The sequence below is a fragment of the Sceloporus undulatus genome, chromosome 3 (genome assembly GCF_019175285.1).
Source record: "Sceloporus undulatus isolate JIND9_A2432 ecotype Alabama chromosome 3, SceUnd_v1.1, whole genome shotgun sequence".
Classification (NCBI taxonomy): Eukaryota; Metazoa; Chordata; class Lepidosauria; order Squamata; family Phrynosomatidae; genus Sceloporus; species Sceloporus undulatus.
In genome coordinates, this window is record NC_056524.1 from 255,094,356 (window position 1) to 255,121,329 (window position 26,974).

At 40.2% G+C, this 26,974-nt stretch overlaps 1 protein-coding gene across 8 annotated transcripts in view; it reads right to left on the bottom strand.

Annotated features, from left to right (window-relative positions):
* The window catches only part of TNIK (TRAF2 and NCK interacting kinase), a 368,566-nt gene that overhangs the window by 110,372 nt on the left and 231,220 nt on the right, over positions 1 to 26,974 (bottom strand). For all 8 annotated transcript variants that reach the window (XM_042456004.1, XM_042456002.1, XM_042456007.1 and 5 more), the window contains exons 8-10: positions 20,825 to 20,879; positions 16,621 to 16,699; positions 419 to 594 (exon numbers count right to left, since the gene is read on the bottom strand). In XM_042456004.1, coding sequence (XP_042311938.1) covers positions 419 to 594; positions 16,621 to 16,699; positions 20,825 to 20,879 — 310 coding nt within the window. The remainder of the gene's footprint in view (positions 1 to 418; positions 595 to 16,620; positions 16,700 to 20,824; positions 20,880 to 26,974) is intronic.

Consider the following 26,974-nt stretch of genomic DNA (forward strand, 5'->3'; position numbering starts at 1 on the left):
GAGTTTGAATCTCCACTCAGGCATGGAAACTGATTGGGTGATCTTGGACAGGTCACACTTTCCCAGTGGTTTGGGTGATGGAATAGCACCCCTGGAGATCAGAGTTCAAATCCCTGCTTGGCCATGGAAACCCACTAGGTGACACTCTTTCAGCCTCAAAGGAAGACAAAAGCACCCCCCCAAACAAATCTTGTCAAGAAAACCCTGTAATAGGTTCACCTTAGGGTTGCTGTAAGTGAGAAACAACTTGAACACACACAACACAACCACACACCTTCCAAAAATAAGGTTTTCTCTAATCTCTCATGCAATGTATTAAAAAGCTGATGTCAATCAGGACTGTATGAACACTTAACCAACACAACCAACATAATACATAACCAACACAATGCTCCCTAAAACACATTTCTTGACTTACCTTTCTCTCCACGTTTTTTCTTGGTCCTATCAATATGGTCCTTCAGCTGAATGCGGACTTGCCTTTCATTAGGCTGGTCTCGAATAAATGGATGCTTCATCAGCTGTTCAGTGGTTGGTCTCTGGCCATGATTCTTTACCAAGCAGCTTTCAATGAAGGACTGGAATTTTTTTGACCTACGCATTATCAGGAGGAAAATATGCGAAAATAGACAAATGTTAACATTTACTAGTATAGATCTATTTAGCTCAGAATAGGAGAGCACCTATTTGATGGGCAACTTAGAAAGTCAAGCTCACATAGGCAAATTAATTTTCAGTTAACATCAAACTGACTTGGAAAAATGAGCTGAGCAGAGATACAGAAAGCCTATGAAAATCTTACTAAGGAACATTGCAACTTCTATAGTTCCTAATAGCTCCAGAAGTGTTTCTTCCTGGCACACCAACAGCACATCACAAGGTGAAAAAAGACCAGCTCTTCATTTCCCATGGCCACAGCTACTAACCTGACCAAGCATCCAATCTTATATACTAGGAGCTGCCATCACACAGTCTGTAGGCAATATGAAGCCCTTGAGGCTATTTCTGTGTATCTCTTGCTTCTCCAACTTTCTGCTGTTTATGAAACCAGACTGAATTTTGATGGCTGGCCTTCTATTCCAGAAAGGAAGGCGGTACACTCTGGCCTGAAGACTGGTAGAGCTCTATGGTAAAGGGGGGAGCACTGGCATCCTGTTGCATTCTACAGTTGGTGCCTAATTTTGGCAGTAACAGGAACCACATGGCAGCAGTAGGGAAGGCAGCAACAGTCATACTTTTATAACACTGGAAATATCCAGTATGGACTCCTGACCCCAAGCAGTTGCCCATGATACTATATTAAAAAGCATAAATACTACTGCGTGTTTCCTTATGAACACACCTGTACATTTCTTGATTGAAAACTAGGTGGTTCTGGGAGGACTAAATAATCTGGAAATCCATATTGGGCTTAGATTTAATTGGATAAGAGTATGATGTACATCTGAAGTTTATAGCTTTTCTAGCTTCTCTTGAAACAATTTTCAATTAGACCCTTCCAGAATTGGGGCAAGTAAAAACTACCAAGACATTTGGTCCTGTAACCCGTACAATTAGGTCAATGTTTTTGACTGACTTTTAAAGCAAATTAGATTCGATATTGACAGGCATGTGTTTCTCCCCACATAAACTGCACATTTTGAGAATTATGCAAGATTTTGAGAAACTGTGCAGCTTTCCAATCAAAACCCATACTTACTGTCTTTTTTTTTTTTTGCTACAGATAGAAAACTAAACAGCTACCCAAGGAGAAAAAACCCATTACTTGCGTACGTTGTTTTTCAGTATATACTTGAGAAAAGTACAGAATATGTAAAACTAAATGCATACTATGCCCCTTTACAAACAATATAGTGAAGTGTTCAACATATGGGCACAGCCTTTGCTGGTTCAAACGTTGCACAATCCAAATGTTATGCAGCACAATAAGAAACTTAGGCAACGATGGTGGGTTACAGACCACCGAAAAGCGGCGGCCTGCACCCGCCCCTTTCCCAGCCGGATTGGGGCCTCAGTGGCCAGAGTGGCAGCCACTGAGGCCCCGATCCGCCGCTTTCCAGGCTGCGGGGAAGCGGCAAAAGGCCCCTTCCCCGCAGCCTGGAAAGGGTGTCCTTGGGGCTTGAAGCCCCAAGGACACCCCGTGGCGGCGGGGAGGAGGAGAAAGGGGCCGCTTAGCCGCCGCCATTTTGTGCGCGCTCTGGGGTTGGGGGCATCCAGAAAGGTCCCCCTTTCTAACCCTAGCACGCACGGAGCGCGCACTTTAAGGCCCATCTGTAACGGGCATAAAGCTGCAGCCACACATGGTTTTGTTGTGAAACACTGCTGCATTTTCCCAAGTGTCTCACAGCTATGGGATAAAAAACTGTTTGATTATTGTCAGTGTATGTTTTTGCCATATGGACTTGGCAAAATCAAGATTTACAATCCCTATTTCAGATTCATTTCTGGTTTCAGAGGGGGAAAAGAAGTAGCTTCTGGTAAATGTATGAGAGATCAGGCACAGAAGGGAAAGAGTTTAGAAACCGTTTTCTATGGACTTACTTTTCTATTATAGACCTCATCTGTTGTCCTATACACTGTAGGAATATTAGCTATTGATATCAACCAGAATTCAAAGATACAGCTGTTTTAGTCTGTGGAATCAGTATGTAGAGAGATCTTGTACCACCTTTGATACTAACTGAATGAAACAAATTGGCAGCATGAGCTTTTGTAGACTTTAGTCTACTTCCTCAGATGCATTTGGTGGACTGGAAGCCATGTACAGACATATATATCCTATTGAAATGTGAGGATGTAAATTCAAAATATAAATCCTTTGAGTATGGAAATGAAGTTGTAGATTCAGTATTAACAATGGTCATTAATACTGAACCTGCAGTACACAAACCTTAGAAAGAAACAGAGACGTGAAACAAAAAGCAGGCATGCTCTCTTGAGTCCCCTCTCATTGAACACTTTACAACCCTTGAGACCCCTTTATTCCCAACATATATGAATAAGGATAGCCAAATGAATGAAGGGCCTAACATGTCTGATTTGGCTCTAATACCACCAGCCTAAAATTAGATTAGACAATTAGATTCAGCATGGAATATCACATTGGAAATATACTATCCAACAAAAGCTAGGTGTTAGATTGATGGCTTCTGAGGTCCCCTCCAACTCTACAATTCTATGAAGGAATATAATGTTTAATGTGTACAAACTAACTGTGTGTATGCAATTTCCATAAAAACGTTATGTCAAAAGCCCTGGTCCATTCTGTTCCACTAATACTCATGGTTCTTAATTCCTCAGCAATTGCTCTTCGAAGAAATAACGGCTTCTGAATCTGGAATTTTTGGAGACTCTCTTTTTCCTGAAAATGAACAAACTACTGTATTATATTTCCAGACCATGTGACTGAATTTTTAGAATTGCTTTCTCAAGCTCTTCTATTATTATAAATTCTTAGAACTCATTTTAATCCTATTATAAAACACAAATGAGTAGTAAAGATTTACAATAAAGAGAGATTTGATGGACTCCCAACACAGCATGTGGCTTTGGTAAATAAGAAAATTAGTCCAAATTAGTGCTGACAGATAAGATCAGAAATCTACTAGTGTAGAAAAAAAGTTTTATCTTCCAAAGCTGACAGATTTATAATAGCTGCTGCTCTCAATAATAAAGAGGGATAATAAAGTAATAACTTGGGATTCAGAAAGTGATTAAAATAAACTATGTGAAGATGCTCACCTCTTTCTCAATATACAAATTGATTGGCACATTCAATAGGAGGAAAAATAAAAAGTATGAAGGAGAAAAAGTTGGGAAAATAAATATTTTAATCAACTGGTTGGTTTACATATTCATATGTTATTACTGTATTAACAGGTGTTTATTTGTGGATATAAATTTATTTTATTTTATTTATTTTTCATTTATTGAAATGGCCATCAGAGGTATAACATAACACTAAAAACCAAACTTTCTTTCTGCCTCATATGACCTCAAATACAGAAGCAATTTTACTAAAATTATAAATTCCTTTACCAGTTACACAGTGCAAATGAAAGATGGACAAGTATTTAAACAGCCAAGGTTCAGTACTTCAGTAGGTGGAACTGGATGCCATGATTCTGTGTTATTTTGCATATGTGTGTGCACTCATACTTTTGTGTGTGTAAGAAAGAGGCTAATATAATGATGTCATATCAGACACTTAAAAATGTTCATTTTGCAATGCACTTATGCTCCCCATGCAATACAGAAATACTTTCTCAACCCCTTCGCTGCAGAGATACGTATGTGTACATGAATGTCCACATCTTCAGAGGCAAAGGTCAATATAATGTGCCCTACCATCTTTATGGTTTCAAATCAACTTATGAATGAGCCACAAGCGTCCAATGCACTTGGCAATGTAGTTCTGGAATACTGAATTCCACTTCAATGTATGAAAGTCATATTGGATTTATGGGGGTGGGACACAGTTGGCTTTATTCCAAAGCACTTGCATAAATGAAGTTATAAAAGCCTATAAATAGATGCTGTGGTCAATTTCCAGCTTTTCATCTGCCATAAAATATTGAAAGTAAGATCAGAGTGACCTTGAACAGCAACATATAATCTGGAACACTCCCTTTCAAGCATGAAGTAAATATGTGTCATAACAAACATCATCTGATTGTGTGAAGTCGAAGGCTTTCATGGCCGGCATCCATAGTTTTTAGTGGGGTTTTTGGGCTATGTGGCCATGTTCTAGAAGATTTTCTTCCTGACGTTTCGCCAGGATCAGTGGCTAGCATCTTCCAGTCACAGATGCTGGCGAAACGTCAGGAAGAAAATCTTCTACAACATGGCCACATAGCCCAAAAAACCCACAAAAAACTATCATCTGCCTCTTTCCTATTATAAATCTATCTTATAAAACTGTAAGTACAGGCACACCTCAGTCATCAAAGCCTCTGAAAAAGAACTTTCTTTCTACAAAGTCTTTCTATACCTAGCCAGCCCCTCTCCACCTTTTCTTTCTTATCCTCTGAGCTTGAGGTTTTCTACCAGACCTGGAATTGGAAGGATGAGGGCTGGAGCAACACAGACCTTCAGTGCCTGACTGAAGCAGTGTAACTGCAGTAAACAATGCAATAAAACTTGAGCTGGGAAAAAATGGGATTCTATCTAGCTGATCCCACTGTAACTACGTGTGCCTGCTTACAACAGGCAAGATAAACAGTAATTAACTCCAAAATCTCTTATTGAGAATGCATGAACACCAAATTGGCAAAAAGGGGGAAATCAGATAATAATAATAATAATAATAATAATAATAATAGGATTTATTTATATGCCGCCCAATCACTGAGAATCTGGGCAGCTTACAACAGAGGGAATAATAGACAGTTCCCTGCCCTCAGGCTTACAATCTAAAAAAAAGACTGTCTCATATTATGGGAAGGCAAAAGCTTTTGCAATTTGCCCGAAAAACCCACAATTTTTATTTTTTATTTTTTGCAATTTGCTTTCCCATAATATGGGATGGGATATATAGTAGTGACAGTATGTTTTCAAAATAAATAAATAAATAAATAATGATTTCTTTATAACCCACCCAATCATGAGGAATCTGGGCAGGTTACAACAGTAAAAATACATTAAAAATACAATAAAATTCAAAATTAATCCCTTTCTAACCCAATTATAAAACGACAATATAGGATAATCACAATTTAAAAACAGGAAAATACAATAGGATAAAAATTGGGGAAAATTGGGTGGATAGAGAGACGTTGATCATGATCGAGTCATATTTTAGAAATGCTTTAGAACTGTGAGCTCAGACACAAAAACTGAGATAAGCCAGGAAAAGAAGTGAACTAGTATAAGGTTATTTGTAAGAAAACGTCTGGCTACAACAGCAAAGAGAAAGGGGCAGTGTGAGAAAAGAATGAGAACTGTGTTTATTTATTTTAATGAATAAGAATTAAGCCAGCCTAAAGACTGAATTGTGTGTAGTTTAATTTTTATGTGATTGTAAGCTTTGCTGGTCAATTCTGACAATGAAAGTCACTAGACCAGACCTACTGTATTCTTAACAATGGTTATTAATGGTATTCTAATAATGGTTTCTGAGTTTTACTATTGAGCCTGAATTTCTGATGTTTGGTATTCTTTTGACATCACCTACCTTAAGCATATATATATATATTTAAAATAGATCTATAATTTGGCCATTGAAATGGGAATCAGAAGAAAAGGGGAGGCTGGGGAAAGAAAGAAAAAAAATACCCTGGATGCATTTTGGAAGATGCCTTCTAGGAGTTTCAAAATGTTTTTGTTTGCTTATGTAAGGCTTACCCAACCTGGCAGTTTCATTTCACATGTGCATAGTGTCAGTTCCAATGATTCATGCTTTCTCAGGATGTGTCCAAAGTATGACAGCCTAAGTTTTGTCATCTTGGCTTCCAGGGAGATTTGTGGCTTGAACTGCTCTAAGATCCATTTGTTTGTCTTTTTGGCCATCCACTGTACCCTCAGCACTCTTTTCCAGCACCACAACTCAAATGAATTGATCTTCTTCCTATCTTCTTTCTTAACTGTCCAGCTCTCACATCCATACATGGTAATAGGGAATACCATGGCTTGAATGATTCTAACTTTTGTGTTCAGTTGTATATCCTTGCATTTTAGGATCTTTTCTAGTTCTTTTATAGCTGCCCTTCCCATTCTTAATCTTCTGCTGATTGCCTGGCTGCAGTCCCCGTTCCTATCAATATTTGATCCCAGGTGTAAGAACTATTTTACTATTTCTATTTCCTCATTCTCTAGGCTGAAATTTTGTAAATTTTCTGTGGTCATTATTTTTCTTTTCTTTATGTTCAACGGAAAGCTTGCCTTTTCACTTTCTTTCTTGATCTTTCTTAATATTATCCTGACTCTACTGTATCAGTATCTTGTGATCTGGAAGAAAGCATAAGATAACGTTTGTTTACTATCCAGTTTTGTGGGTGCTTGAACACAAAAATTCCCCAGGAACATCCATGGGAATGGCCTCTGAAAAATGGACTTATTAAACTCTGTATTTCTATTTTTCCTAAGGAGAAAAGTTCATTCAAAAATTAACAGTTCCACATTTCTAAGCCCCAGCTCCACTGGTTAAAATTTGTACTCACAGATCTATCAACTAAAAATTTTAGTTGATTAATCTATACTTAAAGAGTCTGGCTATTTAAAAAAAAAAGAGAGGGAAGGGTCTCTTCAACTGAAAGAGCACTATGTGGGGGAAAAAAAGCCTGGGTTCAATCAGGCATAATGAGGAAGTTTCAATTGTATACAAAACATAGATAAATGAGTATACACTCAGAATGTCAAACTGCCATCTATCATACAAACCTGACAGCTAAAAATGGTATAAGAGGCCCAATTTTAACTTATATAATTTGTGTGTATAAAACAAACTATTTGTGCAATATCTACAGACCTTTATGAAAGCAAGCATAAACAGCTCAGTATGTCTTAATCACCAATTTTACAAGAGACTTTTATAAGGGTGTTATTTTTTAGTAAATACCAACTGGTCAGGAACTGACTGCTTGTTAATGCTTTATAGATGTAAAAAACTGTTACGATCACAGCTCTGCAGAAGCAAATTATATGCCATAGCTGCCACTGAACAGGATTCTTGTTTTAAACATTCTTATATATTCTATGTAGCTTCATTCATGGATGCCCATCTATAATATAGGTTCACAAAGGAATAACATACCAATCCACAGAACATCCAATCCATCTCCAAGACTATAACCAGGCAAATTATTGTAACTGAGCCAAATAAAGAGGAGAAATTCAGTACTTTATGGGCATACACATTTCTATTGCAAAAAGAGCCAGGATCTTCCATTACATTAGCAAAGAATCCTATTCCTTCTCAAAGTTTATTGGGTCAGCCTAGACTAGTCACTGTCTCTTAGACTAATCTTAGGCGCCTTACAGACGGGCCTAAGCGGCACCGTCGCTGCGCCAGGAATATGCACGAGGGGCGGCGCTTCTGGACGCACCTTGCCCCTCATGCGTATTCCGTACGGCAAGATGGCGGCGCCCTATACAGACGGGCACGGCCATCTTGACGTAACGGACGCGCAGCGTTTGGACGTCTAAACCCGGAAGAGACATCGCGAGTGCACGCTTTGGCACTTGCGACGTCTCTTCCGGGTTGCCGGAAGGAGCGCGATTTTTGCGCTCCTTTTTTACAGCGCGGGGGAGTCGTGCGGTTTGGCTGCAGCAGCTTCCCCACGCTGCAACCGGCAGCGGCCCAAGACCGCCCCTTTTGGGCAGTCTGTAACGGGCCATGGAGCCCTTTTAAGAATTAAAATGGAGCAGGGAGGGGGTTGCCCTCCAGAAAATGGTGGATTGAAAATCCCATCATCCCTCACAACTAGCTGGAGTTGATGGCAGTTACAGTAAAACCACTTCTAGAAGGCCACAAGCTCCCAACCTCTGGCTTACAAGGTAGGACTATGCACCCCTTCCTATCTATTTGAAGTAAGGTTGGGTAAAGAAATCTTCCTCATGATCTATAGCAACCACAAAATGCCTGTTGTTATAATTTAATGTACATGTATGGCAGAGTGAAGGATAGAGAATCTGTATGTTACAAGAACCCTTGAGAGGAGCACCATGAATCTGCAAAGGCCCTTCATTAGGGACTGAATAACAATGTACAAAAGTAGCAGTATCTTCAACTGATCACCCACACAATTCAGTTCAAGCAAAACTGACAAAGATCAACTACCAGACCTGCAGGGAAAGTACAGCATGTGGCGCATGTGTGTGTGTGTGTGTGTGTGTGTACAGGCATACACATACACACACTTGAATGCACTGTGTTACAAGTCCAGTTGGCAAGATTCAGATTGTCAACAACATTCAGTGTGAAAGTACTGCCATAAGAAAGCAATTAACTTTAACTCCAGCCAAACCTTTTTAGATACTCATAACTCTGAACATGTACTTGTTAAGGCACATATAACTCTTAAGCTTTATGATGTGCAAGGATGGAAACAGTTAAGCTTTATAGTGTGCAGAGTAGGTATCTGCATTTCCTCCAGAGTCACAGAAAAGTATACAGTGAGGAAAATTAGAATGGGGTTAACAAACAGAATTTTTGTATTAGCATCTCCAATCATTCCATAGAATTCGGAAAACATGCAGGTCACTAATCCCGTACTTGTATGCATGGACCCTTAATTTTCCAATGCAGGTCACTAATCTCGTACTTGTATGCATGGACCCTTAATTTTCCATTTACTTCACCCTCGAGTACACTACTCTTGTCATTTTCTTCCTGATCAAATAACTGGCCTGTGGCAAACTATGATGGATGGATCAACAGAACAGGATACACAGCTGTGTTTATCTGGCACACACAGCTGTCCAAGCTTTTGTTGCCTACTTTTTATAGACAGATTGGCTCCCTTGTTCTTTCTCATTTGTGACTTAAAAAGAAAAAGGGGCAGTGGTGGCAATGGAGGTGCCAGTCATCAGCATTAAAATGTAACTACTACTGTTATTGATCATACTACATATTTACCAAGTTATTCAAAGCATTTTAAACACATCAGCTCTCCATTTCACAATATATTATTTCAGTTATATTTATAACTATCTTCTGCAGTGTATCCCAGTATTATCGAATGTGTATTGGGGGTGGGGGTGGGGGTGGGGGTGGGGGGCTGAGAATGAAATAAAAAATCATCCTGAAGACCAGCAACACCAAATTTTGAACCAGGGACTAATGGCAGCACCAGGGGAAAGTATTGGGAAGGTAAAGAAGGGGCCAAAATGCATTTCTAGGAAGCTTAATCTTGTCTCAAATGTGAGGTTTCTGAAATACAAATGCAACTATATTTTAGATTAACACTTCCATCCTCAACCTATTTTCACCCGACTATGGTGCACTGATTTTGACAGACTTGACTTTCAAATAAGTATCCTTATTTTAGACTTATTTTAGTTCCCATTTTATGATTCAATTATAATTTCTATGTATTATGTATCCTCCTCTCAAGAAACCACACTGCAACTGCAGAAGGGAGAAGCAATCCTGACGAGGTTGCTCCCACCTCATAGTTTTCTGTGGATTTTCCGGGCTATGTGGCCTTGTTCTGGAAGAATTTATTCCTGACTTTTCATCTGCATCTGTGACTGGCATCTTCAAAATGGTGGCATGGAGTATGTGGGGTATATATACTTGTGTGACCCTTGGTTGGGAGGAAGTGATTTACATGTTAATAATCTCTGTGTTGGTAAATCATTGCCCACAAAACACACAGAAAACTATTGGATGCCAGTTGTGAAAGCCTTCAACTTCAAATTTCAACCTCCATTGCCATCTTTATCAGCAATCCAGTCTGACAGTGTCACCTGAGGTGCTCTCTAACAGGAGGGAAACCCATCCTCCACAATAAAATCTAGAAGAGAGGAAGAAAGAACAGCCTTAGTGTTGGAACTGAGAGTTAAAGAGGGATAGTTAACCTGAAAGAGAATGAAACTAGTAGAATCAATCTAAGCCTGTTCTTGTCAAGTATAACTGGCTGTGCTACCCTCTGAATGACCCTAGGATTAAAACCAACACAGCTAAGTATTATAGCAAGCCTGTTGCTCTCTCCCTGCCCCGCCTCTGTATTTTGCTCCTTGTTTTCCATCTGTAAATCCAATTTGGTCCTATGGATAAATACAATCCATTTTGAATATTCAGTTAATTCTGCAGTGCAATTTTTGAGATTCTTTGTTTACAGATTTCACCCATGATCCCTTATCCTTACCTTCCTTGTAATATCTCAGTTATACAAATCAAGAATGCACTCAGCCCTAGCCTGATAAATATGGCATGCTGGGAGAAATGGTGATTACATTGACTAAGCAGACCTTTGGTAGAATTAAAAGAAACAGCTGTGTTAGTCTAAAAATCAGTATGCCAAATACCTTTGCTTCAGTATAATTAGTTAAATATAAATGTTTTAAAAAACAGTTTCTGTCTGTTTCTAAATTTGTAACTGAATCATATGATAGAGGCTGGATGGATTTTCATTAAATTTGGAGGGTGTTTGACATGGTCTTGACTTAAAATACAGGCCATATGATGTCCACAAACCTCTCAGGTGGGGGAGAGGCGAGAGACATCAAATTATTTTTTTCATTAATTTTCACCAATACTGGATGGTATGCTTAGGATGTCAGACTTTAAAATATATAGCTATGTAGCATGCAAAAAGTTCACTCTGGAGAGCTCAGTTATTGAGGGGACACTCCAATAATTCTTTCATTCATACAGGGTAGTATAGCACATTATTTAGAATCATAGAATCATAGAATCGTAGAGTTGGAAGAGACCACTAGGGCCATCCAGTCCAACCCCCTGCCATGCAGGAAATCCAAATCAAAGCATCCCTGACAGATGGCCACCCAGCCTTTGTTTAAAGACCTCCAAGGAAGGAGACTCTATCACCCTCCGAGGGATTGCATTCCATTGTCGAACAGCCCTTACTGTCAGGAAGTTCCTCCTAATGTTCAGGTGGAATCTCTTTTCCTGTAGCTTGCATCCATTGTTCTGGGTCCTGTTCTCTGGAGCAGCAGAAAACAAGCTTGCTCCCTCCTCAATATAACATCCTTTCAAATATTTAAACAGGGCTATCATATCACCTCTTAACCTTCTTTTCTCCAGGCTAAACATCCCCAGCTCCCTAAGTCATTCCTCATAGGGCATGGTTTCCAGACCCTTCACCATTTTTGTCGCCCTCCTTTGGACACGCTCCAGTTTCTCAATGTCCTTTCTGAATTGTGGTGCCCAGAACTGGACACAATATTCTAGGTGGGGACTGACCAGAGCAGAATACAGTGGCACTATTACTTCTCTTGATCTAGACACTATACTTCTATTGATGCATCCTAAAATAGCATTGGCCTTTTTAGCTGCCGCATCACACTGTTCACTCATGTTCAACTTGTGGTCTACTTGGACTCCTAGATCCCTTTCACACATAGTTTCATTCAGCCAGGTGTCACCCATCCTATATCTGTGCATTTTATTTTTCCGCCCTAAGTGCAATACCTTACATTTCTCTGTATTGAATTTCATTTTGTTAGCTTTGGCCCAGCTTTCTAGTCTATTCAGGTCATTTTGAATCTTGATCCTGTCCTCTGGGGTATTAGCTATTCCCCTTAATTTGGTGTCATCTGCAAATTTGATAAGTATGCTCCCAATTCTGTCATCCAGGTCATTGATAAAGATGTTGAATAGCACTGGGCCCAGGACAGAGCCCCGTGGGACCCCACTGGTCACTTCTCTCCAGGATGAAAAGGAGCTATTGTTGAGCACCCTTTGGGTTCGGCCGGTCAACCAATTACAGATCCATGTAACAGTTCCTTTGTCTAGCCCACATTTTACCAGCTTGTTTGCAAGTATGTCATGGGAAACCTTGTCAAAGGCCTTAGTGAAATCAAGATATACTATATCCACAGCATTCCCTTCATCTACCAAGCTGGTAATTTTATCAAAGAAAGAGATTAGGTTTGTCTGGCATGACTTGTTTCTCTGAAACCCATGTTGACTTTTTGTGATTATGGCATTGCCTTCTAGATGTTCACAGACTCTCTGTTTAATGATCTGCTCCAGAATCTTTCCTGGTATTGATGTCAGACTAACTGGACGATAATTGTTGGGATCCTCTTTTTCCCCCTTTTTGAAGATGGGGACAACGTTTGCCCTCCGCCAGTCTGCTGGGATCTCTCCTGTTTTCCAGGAGTTTTCAAAGATTATTGCCAATGGCTCCAATATTACATTTGCCAGTTCTTTTAATACCCTTGGATGGAGTTCATCTGGTCCCGGAGACTTAAATTCATTTAGATTAATAAGGTGTTCCTCTACTATCTCTTTACTTATTCTGTACTGAAATGCCCCTATCCTGTCCTCTGCTCCATTATCCTCAGGTTGAGCACCGTTTGCCTTTTCTGAGAAGACTGAAGCAAAGAAAGTGTTGAGTAATTCTGCCTTTTCTCTGTCTTCTGTTAGCATTTTGCCATCTTCTCCACGCAGTGGCCCTACCGTTTCCTTCTTCTTCCTTTTGCTGCGGACATATCCAAAAAAAGCCCTTTTTATTGTTCTTAACCTCTCTAGCAAGCCTGAGTTCATTCTGCGCTTTAGCTTTTCTGACTTTACCCCTACACATGCCTGCTATTTCTTTGAATTCCTTTTTTGTGATTTCCCCCTTTTTTCCATTTCTTATACATGTTCCGTTTCAAACTCAGCTCAGTTGAAAGTTCCTTAGTCATCCATCCTGGTTTCTTGAGACACCTCCCGTTTTTCTTTCTCACTGGAACTGTTTGAAACTGTGCCTTCAGTATCTCTCTTTTGAGAAACTTCCATCCGTCCTGAACTCCTTTATCTTTTAGTATTTCTGACCATGGAATCGCCCTCAATACTTCTCTAAGTTTACTGAAATTTGATTAAGACAAGTAAAATTCAAATGAAAATGAAGGTGTTTTTTTGGAGATTTTTAAAAAAGGTTTTGCTCTACCCTTATGAATAAAATTAAGGTTCTCCCTGTTTTGCTGTATGTTAGTCATCATGCTCAAATAGCTGAATGGGTTTTCACCAAATTTAGAAGGGATGTTTTGTATTTTACTATATTGTTTATATAGTGTACACAATGTTGTTTATATAGTGTACACAGTATTGTCTTTATAATACATAAGATTCACCCTGCAGAGGGGAACCTGTGAGGGCACGCCAACTGTTTTTTCATTCATACATAGTAGTGTGTGTGCTGGCTGATCCAGATAGTTATGGTCTCTGAAGGGTGGCTGAGACTGATGGGGAATCTGAGGAATATCTGAACACCCCAAACGTCAGGCAATCATCCTCCAGAGCAGTTGAAACTGAACAATCATTAACACTGGTCAATGCTCCATCCTGAGCAATGTTGGATTCTAACACTATTTTATTGATTCTTGACTTAATACTTCAGAAGCTCCTAATTTTATTTATTTATTGGATTTATATATCCTATATTTCTCTCAAAGATTAGAATCAAGGTAACTCACAGGGATATTAAATTAAAACAATTCAATTAAAACCGAAAACAAGACCAACTATTAAAACGGAATTCAATTTAAATCACAAATAAAACTTAGGGAGGTGTACTTAGAATTCTCAGCCAGAGGGCTCTACGGTTTCACTAAACTAGAAATCCCAGGATTCCACAAAATGCAGCTACGACAGTTAAAATGGAATCATAGTGCTATAATCATATTCTTTGAAAGGGCACTTACAAATTATATCATTTGGGTGAGCACTGGGCCAGTACACTTATATTATCGGAGGTCGAAGTCAACAACTGAATCCTATTTCAAAAGCAAGGGAAAGGGCAGGTAATGGAATGGAGTGTCCATCCACAAAATACAGCCAGAGTTTACACACAGCCCAATGGCCATTAGTTCCCCATCAATGCTGCAGAACTTAGCCTTGCATTGTAAAAAAAAAAAAAGCTACTCGGATTTCTTTCTTCTTCTTCTTTTAATGATAAAGAAGAAAAATCTCATAAGGGACTTGCGTCAAAAACACCTATAACAATGTATGGCCACTACTTACTGATAAAAAATTTGCAAGAAAATAATCATGGCAAGTATATATATATTTTTTAAAAATCAAAATTGTCCTGCTGTGGCATGCTTTCAAATAATACACATACACACACAAAAATACTGTTTCATATTGATTCTACACTGATGGCAAGGTAGGAGAAAAAAAGAAAGAAAGATTCTTCACCTTAAAGCTATTTGGGGGGAAAAAAGATGCAGCTATGCTGGGAGGAGAACCACGCTGAGCATTTTTACCCACCTACCCTACCACAATTTGTAGCAGCAGGTGAAGCTCCAAATCCCCCTCCTATCTAGCCATAGATTTCACTGACTTAACATCTTCATCTTCCATCTACAAGGATTTGCAGCCAGTGAACCATTTTTTCTCCATATTTACCGAGTTATTTTTAGCCCAAGGGCGTTTGTGCATGCTGAGCCAAATAAGGCCACATTCTCTAGGTAGGCAGCCTTAAACCCATTTAAGACCACTTCTTCTTGAACTTTGGAGCCACCAAACACTGGAGGAAACTGCTGACCTTAGACCTGGAACAAACTGCTTTTTTAAATGTGGGTTTCTCTTGTGAATGCAAGACTTGCTAAAAACCAAAAAGGCTGACAGGTGGCAAAATTCTTAGCATGCTCTGTTTTCAGTGATGCATAATGCAGAGGTTCACTGCCCAATGAATTTTTTTAAAAAGCATTATTCTTATAAACCCTTATTATTATTATTATTAGTTTTATTTATACCCCGCCTTTCCATGTGATCAAGGCGGCTTACAACAGAGTCTCAAAATACAAAGCAAAATACAGAGCAAACAATGCACAGGAAAAAACAATGCAATACCATACAATGCCAACAATATAAAAATACAGTACATAATACATAATACAATGCAGAAAAAAACAGTATAATACAAAACAGAAAAAGCAGTATAATACAAAGCAGAAAAAGAATCCCCTGACAATAAAACCTACACCCCCCTCTCAAATTCCCTCCCTCCAAAAGGACCGCAACAGCGGCGCCAGGCAAATTGTCCTTGGCGCTCCTCCCCGATGGTATAGGGGCAAAGGAGAGTCCTTTGGGCTGCAGCCCAGATGGAAGCGGGCGGGCGGGCGGCGTCCTCTTCGGGGAGGCCGGCGAGCCGGCTTATGAGGGGCCGCTCTCACCTGGCCCCTCCCCTTTCAAAGATGCCGCCGCGGCGGCAAACAGAGTCCTCACCAGGGCCGCTGCCAGGTGGAGAAGGCAGCGGCGTCCTCCGGGGCAGCAGGGAGTCCCTTGGGCCGCAGCCCAGATGGAAGCGGGCGGGCGGGCGGCGTCCTCTTCGGGGAGGCCGGCGAGCCGGCTTATGAGGGGCCGCTCTCACCTGGCCCCTCCCCTTTCAAAGACGCCACCACGGCGGCAAACAGAGTCCTCACCAGGGCCGCTGCCAGGTAGAGAAGGCAGCGGCGTCCTCCGGGGCAGCAGGGAGTCCCTTGGGCCGCAGCCCAGATGGAAGCGGGCGGGCGGGCGGCGTCCTCTTCGGGGAGGTCGGCGAGCCGGCTTATGAGGGGCCGCTCTCACCTGGCCCCTCCCCTTTCAAAGACGCCGCCGCGGCGGCAAACAAAGAGTCCTCACCAGGGCCGCTGCCAGGTGGAGAAGGCAGCGGCGTCCTCCGGGGCAGCAGGGAGTCCCTTGGGCCGCAGCCCAGATGGAAGTGGGCGGGCGGGCGGCGCCCTTTCCCTCTCTTCTCCAAGAACTCAAATATGGGAGATTCTCAGTGAGCATGCTACAATAAATGCTTAAAGCCTCAGTTTGAAAAAATTCTCAGCTTCACTGTAATACAACTCACATATTTTTCACCACTATAATGGGAAACCCATCAAGACTGTTTTTACTGCAGAAAAATGTGTGTCTGTTTACTTTTTCTTGCAGTTTCCAGTATGTAAATAAGGTATAATGGCTTTTGACAGAATGCAAATCAAATATATAATTGAAGAGCAGAGGGCAGACACACTCACCATTTCTTTGATTTCAACCTGGGGGCTGGGTTCCGGGGAATAAGGAACAAAGCTCTCATGGGATGCATATCACAAAGTGCTGAAAAATCACAACAAAAGGCATCAGGTACACAACATAATAGGATATATAGAATGTTCTTTCAAAAGTGTTATGTTCAACACAAAGATCCACACTGAGTTCTCTCAACAGTCATGTGTAAGGAAGGAGTTCAGCTTATTGGGACACTTGCTAATGTGCTTTAACTCATGTTTTGCTCTCACAGTAAGAGATGACTATATAGTGAAGGCCCTACCTAAGAGACAGTTCCACTCTTTGGTCTAAATCCATTATTTCACAGCAGTTTGGAATAAGTTTTTGCATGAAGGATGCATCATTAGTGCCCAGCATCCTTGGACAATTGATAGATTTGCAGAGACCCTGTAAGGGTACATCGCTGAATTATGGGGCCCTTCCACAATGGCTGACTTTGTGAGCTAACCATCCATTTAATGACCCCAAATTCTCTGGTATAATGTAGTGGCCAGAAAAGCCAAGGCAATTCTAGGCTGCATCAAAATAAGTATAGTGGGTAGATCAAGGGAAGTTACAGTAGCACTCCATTCAGCTTTGGTCAGAACTTACTTCAAGTACTGTGCCCAATTCTAGGCACCACAATTCAAGGAGGATACTGACAAGCTGAAACATGCTCTGAGGAAGGTGACCAAAATGGTAAAAGATATGGGAACCAAGCCCTATGAGGAATGGCTTAGGGAACTGGGTAGGTTTTGCTTGGATAAGAGAAGACTGAGTAATGACATAACAGCCATCTTTAAATATCTGAAGGGATGCCAAGCACAATAGTGCTTTCTAGGTACAGTGGTACCCCGGGATACGAATGCGCCGCCTTACGAAATTTCCGGGTTACGAAAAAAATCCAATTAAAAAAACTGTTCCGGGTTACGAAGGTTTTTTCGGGTTACGAAAAAATTTTTGGTGCTTTTCGGTGCTATTTCACACGAAATCGCGGCTTTTCCCCATTAGCGCCAATGGGTTTTTCGGCTTGCGAAGTATTCCGGGTTACGAAAGCGGCGGTGGAACGAATTAATTTCGTAACCCGGGGTACCACTGTAATGTGATATGGGAAACTGGTAGGTTTCCCCCCGATATGCCATGGAACAATACCATATTTGTACAAACTACAACTGTTTCTTTCTTTCTTTTTATCCTGGAAGCTCCCCAGAAACCAGCACCAGATGACTTGGGGATTAGCACAAAAAGATGGAGCAAGCTTGTTTTCTGCTGCTCGAGAGACTAGGACATGAACCAACAGATTCAACATACAAGAAATAAAACCTAAAGCTTAGAACTTCCTCACAGTAAGAGCTGTTCAACAGGGAAATCAGTTGCATCAGAGGGTGGAAGACTCTCCTTCTTTAGAGGCCTTTAAACAGAGGTTGGAAGACCATATTTCAGAATGCTTCAGTTGTATTTCCTGCATGGTAGGGGGCTGGACTAAATGGCCCTTGAGGTCCCTTCCAGTTCTGATTCTATGAATATCCCTTTAAAGTACTGCTTTATTAGGTATCTGATGTGATGGATTAGCTGGGATTTTCTTCACAAAGGTGCGACTGGCACCATATCTGTGCCCATTTGGCTACAACTGTATCTTTCTTTCTTGGAAAACCTTCCACAGACTAGGAGCCAATAGTCATGGACTGGCACCAATTCACAGACCACCGTGTTGAGTAGAACATTCCTGCTCTAAAGTACTGAAAGAAATTAAAATGGCAGCCACGCCATTTTAATTTCTCACAATAGTATTACAACATGCCAAGCCATGGCCTGTTGCTTCTCCCACTGCTCCTGTTTTTAGCTCATGTTACCAAAAACAAAAATGTACATTTGAAGAAGGAAGAAACTACTGATATCATGAATGGATAACCATTTTTTTAACTTTGCAAGAGAATAGCAGCCATTCCTTCATATGTCAGAAAGTAAAGAATTGCACTTAGAGCCACCATATAGGTAGGACAATGGCACTGAGACTTGTAGCCCAGTCTCATCTGTTTACTTGATTTGCTTCTTGGTATGGGTCTATTTCTCCCTCTTTCCCTCCCTCACAAAGTTACAAACTGAGATTATAATAATTTACAATTTAAATATAGCACTTAAAGGTTTTCCAAGGACATGACATAATTATGTTGTTTTAATCTTTACAATAATAGCAAGGTAAGTACTGCCCATATTGCTGAAAGCTAAAGCTGAAAAAGTCTGGCTTATACAAAGCTATTTAGCACATTCATGGCAGAGAAGAGATTCAAAGCATGGGCTAATCAGCATTTTTTGGTTACTATGCTACATCCACTATAGATTAAAGAATATAGGTGTCAATAAAGCCAATCAAATGCTGGTCATAAGTATGGTGTGTGTGTGTGTGTGTGTGTGTGTGTGTGTTAAAGTTAAGCTGACACATCATATACTGCCAATTTACCACTCACTAGACTGCTGTCAAACAATTTACATTGTTGTACATGAAACCACAATCTGACAGTGCTTGAAGAACCAGCTTATTGCCAACTTTAACCAATTACCTTTAGAAACTAAAGTGTTATTTCATTTTCTTTCAGTTTTAATTTCAGTTTTTTTAAAAGAAAATGTATAGCCATTAGCTGACCTCAATGTTCCCAGATAAACATTAAAGAGAAAGACTGCTCCATCTATTTATTACCTAACTTTCTTAAAGTTATAACTATTATATGCAATTACAGTCCGACCCAAGTATCCACAAGGGTCACGTTCCCAGACTTAATGCAGATAGTAAGAACTATGGATAATGGTAAACACCGTAATCCTGCCAGAAGATAATCATAGAGTTGTGCTGGAGGACCTCCAGATGCCGAGAAAGACCTTTTTTTAATCCAGTTGCATGCAAGTGAAATCACGGTTACTGATCCCGTGGATAAGGTGGCTGGACTGTATTTTTTTTTATTTCTTCACAGTTTGTTTTTTGGTAAGAATTTAGTGTAGAAGATATCAATGATTAAAACACTTCACTGTTTATAAATAAAGTTAATGTTTCCAAAAGAAGTAGCTATTATTTGATTTAGACAAGGGACAAAATAATTTTTGACCAGTCATATATCCCAAAAGGAAACCGTGTCTCTTCTCACTGGAAGATGCTAGAACGTCCAAGATTATGAAAATGAAGATTTTGCATCCACTGAAACATAGGCCTGTTACAGACTGCCAAAATAAAGCTGCTTTGGGTCTCTTTGGAGGTGTGCTATTTAAATGATGCATGGGTCCTAAGAGTCTGGAGGTTGCGCCAAAGCCACACTCCATTCCTAAGCACTGGAGTGCAGCTTTGGTGCAGCTTCCAGATTCTTAGGATGCATGCATCATTTAAACAGCATATCTCCAAAGAGACCCGAAGCAGCTTTATTGGTAGTCTGTAACAGGCCATAGTTCACAAGTGCAGCACTTTACTTATATCCAAAGGAAGGACTGGCAGCCATTATTCATTTATTAGAAAGAGTAAAAGACACCTTTACTGTTTTTGGTGTGTTGTAGGCTCTGCTTTTTGGCCATGGATGCCAGTAAGATCTTGGAAAAGTTCTTTTTTTGAACTACAATTTCCAGAATCCGTTAAATTTTCCAAGCTCTGATGTTTGGAGTATAATAGAAATGCTGGGGGATGTTGGCTTAGAGCAGCCTTTCTCAAATAGTGGGGCGGGCCCCCCGGGGGGGGGCGTGAGGCTCTGTAAAGGGGGGCGCGAGGCTCTGTTATGCAGAGGTGTACTTAAAACAATTTTATAGACAAATGATACTATTTACAGTCGCGCGGGGGGCGCGAAATGTTTTCTTCTTTCTAGGGGGGGCATGACAGAAAATAATTGAGAAGCACTGGCTTAGAGTAATGCTATTCGAAGTGGTGGTCTGTGGACTGGTGACTATCCTTCAGCTATAGGCTGGTGGTCTGTGATGAGTTTACAGGAAGCAAGAAACAGTTGCACTCAGTGGGAAAAAAATACAGTGCTGGTCCCTGGAACAATGGGGGCAAATTGTTGCCATTTCAATCTTCTTATATCATTTCAACATTTTGCTTGGAGATTACTTTCCTGCATCTTTATCATAGCCAACTGGACTTCCTGCCAAAGCATAATGAATCTTAACAAGCTACAATCAAAGGTAAGACAACAAAGCATGAAATTGGGTTGTACTTACGTGGTGCTCCTTCTGCCATCTCGATAGCTGTTATCCCTAAAGACCACAAATCGCTCTGAAAGAAAGAAGAACCAACAGAACTGTTAGAAATGTGCAGCGCTGAAACAGGAGCCATCTGGAAGGACTACTTCTACCTCAGAAGATGTTCTTGGCCATTTCACTGCTTTCAGTTTTTGATCTGTAATGTCTAAATAAAGTCCCTGATCTCCTAGGATTTAGGCCTTTCAGAAACCATTTTTTATGCTGTAAAGCTGGAACTGAGGAGTTTACTTCCCCTACCCAAGGCAGGGAAAAGGAAAAGAGCTCAATACAATTGCTATATAAGAACACCAAAGCTATGTAATCCTATATGATCCTCTTTCAATAACAAAGGAATAACTCTTTGAAATGTAAAAACCCAAGCAGGCCAAAAGTTAATCTTGCTGTAATAGCAACAGGCAATTATCTGCTATTCCCCCTCTCAGTTATCTGCTATTCCCCCTCCCCCTGCTATTCCCCCTCCCTCCTTTCCCAATACTCTCAATTCTTCATTCCCTTTAACTTTACCATATAAATTTTATAAAAACAAAAAGGACTATGGACTAAAATGAAGTCCACATTGGATGCCTTCAAAAAGGCTTTAAAGACCTACCTCTTCCGATTACCATATCCTCCGGACTCTTTATAGAGAATGTTTCCTCTGATAGAAATGGCTAACTACGATCGATAGATTCCATGTATGTGTTTATTTTATATGCTGCTTTGGTTTTTACTGGTACTTAACTGTATAGATATGTTATGACAGGTGTTTTTACGAGGTGTGTTTTTTAAAGATTCTGTGAACCGCTTTGATCGTGCCAGAAGAGTGGTATACAAATAAAGTATATTATTATATTATTATTATTAAAATTACTGCACAAAACAAACAACTGAATTTCATGCAGCACAGATATGTACTATGAACATATGTATCATGTAGAGTGCACATACATCAGGGTGTGGGAATCTTGTGCGGACTGAAGCCCTTACCACCACCCAATTTCCTCTGAACCCAGAAGTCCCCCCCCCCCCAGAAATGTCCCTCCTTCAGAGACTTTGGAGTTTTGCTCTCAAAACACTGTAGAGTGGGGCTAGAAAAATACTGAAGCCAATAAAACCCCGTCAGATTTCCAGCTGCTACTGGGCATACCAGTGTGGCCCACCAAGGGTCCAGAAGAGCCAAATATGGCTCTCCAATGAGCCCACAGCATGTCAGAAAACCACATGCAGTGCAACAGTGTGGGATTAGGACCACTTCTGAGGCTATAAGGGGAGAATCTCCTGAGTGCGTTTGTGGGACTACGCAGCAGCTTTACTAATACATATACAAGTCTGCTATGTTGTATTAGAGGCAAAAGCACAGGAAAACCTTTGCCTCAATAGGTGATTTTGGGCCAACCACCATCTCACCTCAACTTCAAAGGTTCATGTGAGGGTAAATGGCAGGGAGGAACCACATGCAACACCTCAAGACCAATGCTGAAAAAATGCATACAAGGGGGTCCTCATCATCCCACAAAATAAAAGAGCAAAAAACAAAAGAAAACACCCACAGAAACTGGGCAGGTCTAGAAAGAGCAACCAAATATACAGTGGGAGTGGAGCAGCTGTCCCATGACTAAACAAAGCTGAACAATTTGGCATTTTAATTTATTTCATTTCAAAAATAAATATCCTAGTTAAAACCTAACCACAAAAGCTCCTAAAGCATCCCATTCGAAAAAGAAGGGTTCAGGTAGTACTTTTTTTTAGATATGTTGAAAGAGCCAGGTGTAGTGGGTGTGAAACAATGTGTAAATAAATATTAAAGAATTTTCCTGTACACAGATGTTGGCTTTATTCAGACATAATGATCATAATCTAATAAACCACACACACACGCGCGCACACACACACCTTAATTCTTTTTCTCTTATATGGAATATAGCAAGGGTTTCTTAAAGCACAATTTTCCAATACTTTGCAACTTTCAGGTTACAAACCAAGTTACTATACCCTCTGGTTTCATAAACTACAGTTTATCCGTCTGGATCAATAGGAAACTGTGCTTTATTACACTGAAATTATTGCATCTGAAGTGAAGCAATATCTTATGAATGATTACTATAAAATGTTACCAGCAACTAACACTAAAAACTATTACTAGAAACAACTGGAATGTCTTTCACTTTCTTCTTATTCTAATTAATCTGTTTGCTATAACTGATTTTGAGAGGGACATAATAATGCTTTCTTGCTTTCTGTACAATGCTTTGCAAAAGAATCAGTGGTTGCAGAAGGCTTATAGAATAAGCCTCAGAGTAAAGTGCATGGGCTATGATGCCCCCCTACCCTTTTTTACTGCGGCACGTACTCATTTATCACCCCCTCCTTTCTCTAGAGAACTCTGAATACAATGGCCTGTGTTTAACCAGCGGCCTTGAAGAGCCTAGCTCAGCTAAGTATCTCTTTTGCAGTAGCTAGCTATCTCTGTACATTCCAGGCTCCAAGCAGATGTAATGCCAAGAAGAAAATACAGGACCATTGAGCGAACAGTGAACGCAACCAATCGCTTGTTGTTTAGAAAACAGCCCTCTGCGAAGGGCATAAAAGGGGGGTGGCAAGAAGCCATCAGTGCTGCAGCCTTGGTGACGCCTACTTTGGTGTGCTGCTGCCCTGCGCAGAAAATGAAGCGTTTTTTATTCTAGCCAGATCAGTCTCCTTGACTCTGCTTGTCCTCTGGCAGGCCACGGGCCTTCAGGTTCGTGGGTTTGGGGTCACCCGCTACAATTTTACTAAGTGACATTTTAACTGAACTGATCCTAATTAGCCTTGAATATGCTGCTCTCTATCACATGCAACTCCTTTACCAGTGTCAGGGCACCTAACTTAAAAGTAAATTTTAGTTTAGAAAGAAAATGATCAAGTTTTATTTTTAAAAACACACATCACACACTATGTGAGAGGGGAGAAAAAACAACCAAAGTATAAAAACAACAACAATGGATTAAAAAGTCAAATTTCTCAGTATTTATGGCTCTGGCATAAGTTGGATCATTAGTCTCCTAAATAAGAAGACCAAACAGTATTAAGGAAAATTAGACAGTACAATATGCACACAGCAAACAGGATCATTCCTGCATTTATAGGTGAAGAAGACCCAGCTTCAAATGCATTTCAGCTGAGTTCTCTGCACTTCCGGATCTGGTGCGGAGGCGAGAGGAGCGCGCCCGCGGTGCTCCGGGGAACGCTCGCTCCGCGCGGTGGTGCTGCGCTAAGAACGGGGCTCCGCGGAAACAGCTTGGAACCCCAAAGCAGCTTTCACTCCCCAAGAGATAGGGGTCTCGGTGGGTAGCCCGCAGAGGCTCCAAAAGGCATTCAGTCCCCCTGAAGGAGAAGGAGGAGGGGGCAAAGAAAGCCAAGGAGCCGAGGAGACAGCTCAGGCTGAAGCCTGAGCGAGAAACCCAGCGGCGCGGCAGCAGCCTTTTGGCAATTATCGCCAGCACCAGCCTATTGTCTTTGAAGCGTCAGGCTGTTGAGCCTTTAAAATCAACTAATAAATTTGTGGGTCCCTAAACAACTGGGATGAAGAGCGGATAAAGGACGCTACTAAGACACAACCTCCCATGACTATTGAGCACAAGTGGGTAGGAAAACTTTACTTCTCATTTTCCTGTCTGGACTAACTTTGAACTTATCGTCTCGCTATTTGTAGCTCAGACTTTCCCCTTATTACCATTTGAAGAATTTGAAAGAACTTGAAAGAAAGAAAAACAAAAGGGGGATTAATGTATCTGCTGTGTTTAACTACTACTGTATCTCCATAAGAACAAAGTTTGACAAGTTCTGCCAAATACAGTACTGTTTTGATATTGAAGAAAGCCTTTATCTAACTAAAACAAAGCTCCATTGTCTAAAACATTTAATAGTGGAAATACCTGGTATATTAAATTTAATTAAGTTAAAGTTTCTGAGCTTCCAAGCCCAAATGGCTACAGCTGCCAGAAAAGGAGCAGCTGCATCGCAGCCTCTAACCTCTAGTTACTCTCAGAGGAGATACTCAATTGAAAAGGAGCAACCCTCAGTTTTGGAGGAGATTAAGAAATTGAGGATAGATATGGAACAAAATCTCTCAAGGGAGATTAAAAATCTGAGGGCTGATATTAAGAAAGACTTTAGATCAGAGATGCAAGAATTCAAACAATCTTTAGAAGCTGTAACAAAGGAAATTGGCCAGGTTTGCTCTAGAGTACAAACACTGGAGGACAGAACAAACTCTGTGGAGGAACTAGTGAAAGATATCAAAATAAATCAAGATAGAGATAAAGAAAAATTTCTTGACTCCAGAGCCCTGGAAGAGCAAAGATTTAGACAGAATTGTCTGAAATTAAGAGGACTGAAGGAGTCTAAAGGAGAAAACCTATATGATATTCTATTACCTCCCTTGGCTGAATATATGAATATTTCCCTGCAGGAGTTAAGCTGGAGCACGGACAAAATATACAGGATTAACTCTAAAATTGCCAGAGATAAGGGCTTGCCGAGAGACATTGTGATATATTTTTTAAGGCAAAATGTGAAAGAACAACTTCTCCACATGAGCTACCAAGAAAAATTAATTATAGAGGACTGCGAACTTAAGATCTATAAGGATGTCCCAAAAAGGATTCTTCAGAAACGTGAGGGATATAAATCCCTAACTAATCATCTAATTAGATACAACATTATATACAAATGGGAAAAATTGGAGGGGATTTCGGTTTTTTTCAAACAAAGGTGGATTAAACTGAACTCAACTCTGAAGGCCAAAGAATTCTGGAGGAGACATGGGAAAGAAATAGAAAAGAGTAAAATGACGGATAAAGAACATGGAGAAGAAGGAGTCCCGGGAAAACTAAAAGGTGAGATGAAAGATACAAAGGAGGGAGCAGATAAAGAACAACAAAGGTCATCAGAGTCAGAGGAAGGAGAAGAGGAGGAAGAGGATGGATCAGGGATCTCCGAACCGGATGGAGAAGAAGAAGCAGATATCAGAGAGGAAGAACAGACTGAGGAAATAGTGGATCTAGACCTCAGTTTAGAGGTCATAAAAGGAAAACCAAAAAGGAAGAGAAAGAAGAATAAGGCTAAATAAATTACTACTGGAAAAGGAGAATGTTGCAAGGTGGACGAAATATAAGAATCATCTCATGGAACATAAATGGTCTTAACAATAAAACCAAAAGGAAGGAAGTTTTTCATTTATTGGGAAAAGAAAAATTTGAAATTTTATGTTTACAAGAGACACACATCAGACAAAAAGATGAAAGATTATTGAGAAATAAAAGACTGGGTACGCACTATATAGCAGCAAATAAACAAAAAAAGAAAGGGGTAGTGATATATGTAACAAACAAATTATGTTCCAAGCAGCTATTTTGTGACACAGAAGGATATTATGTTGGGATTGAGATTAACCTGAGTGGTAAAAACATTCTTTTGGTGGCAATATATGCTCCGAATAATGGAAAGGCGAAATTTTACCAAAAACTAAAGGAGAGAATACAGGAATTTTGTTATAAGGATATTATAATTTGTGGAGATTGGAATGGAGTTGTCGACCCAAATATGGACAGACTATCATCCAAAGCAATTAAAGTAAATCAAGGAAAATTACCGGTATCTTGCTTTAAATTTATTGAAGATATGTCCCTAATTGAAACATGGAGATATAAATACGGAGACAAACGGGAATTTACTTTTTTCTCGGATAGATTTAAAACCTTTTCTAGAATAGACATGTTTTTTGTTTCAAAATCATTAGCCTCAAGAGTGAATAAAGTGCAAATCATGACAAGATCATATTCGGACCATAGTCCTGTTGTCCTGTTCATAAGGAAAGAGAATACGGAATTTAGGTGGCAATTACAAGACTATTTGATTTCATGCCCAAAAGTAGTAAAAGAAGCTAAAGATCTAATCAACAACTATTTCAAAGAAAACTTAAACAAAGGCACTGACATAAAGATAGTGTGGGCGGCGCTCAAAGCGGTTCTCAGAGGCTTCTTCATCAAAAAACACTGCGAGATGCTAACTAGGAAAAAATTAAATATAAAACAAATTACAGAGCAAATAAACAAAAAGGAAGAAGAGCTTAAACAAAATCCAGAAAAC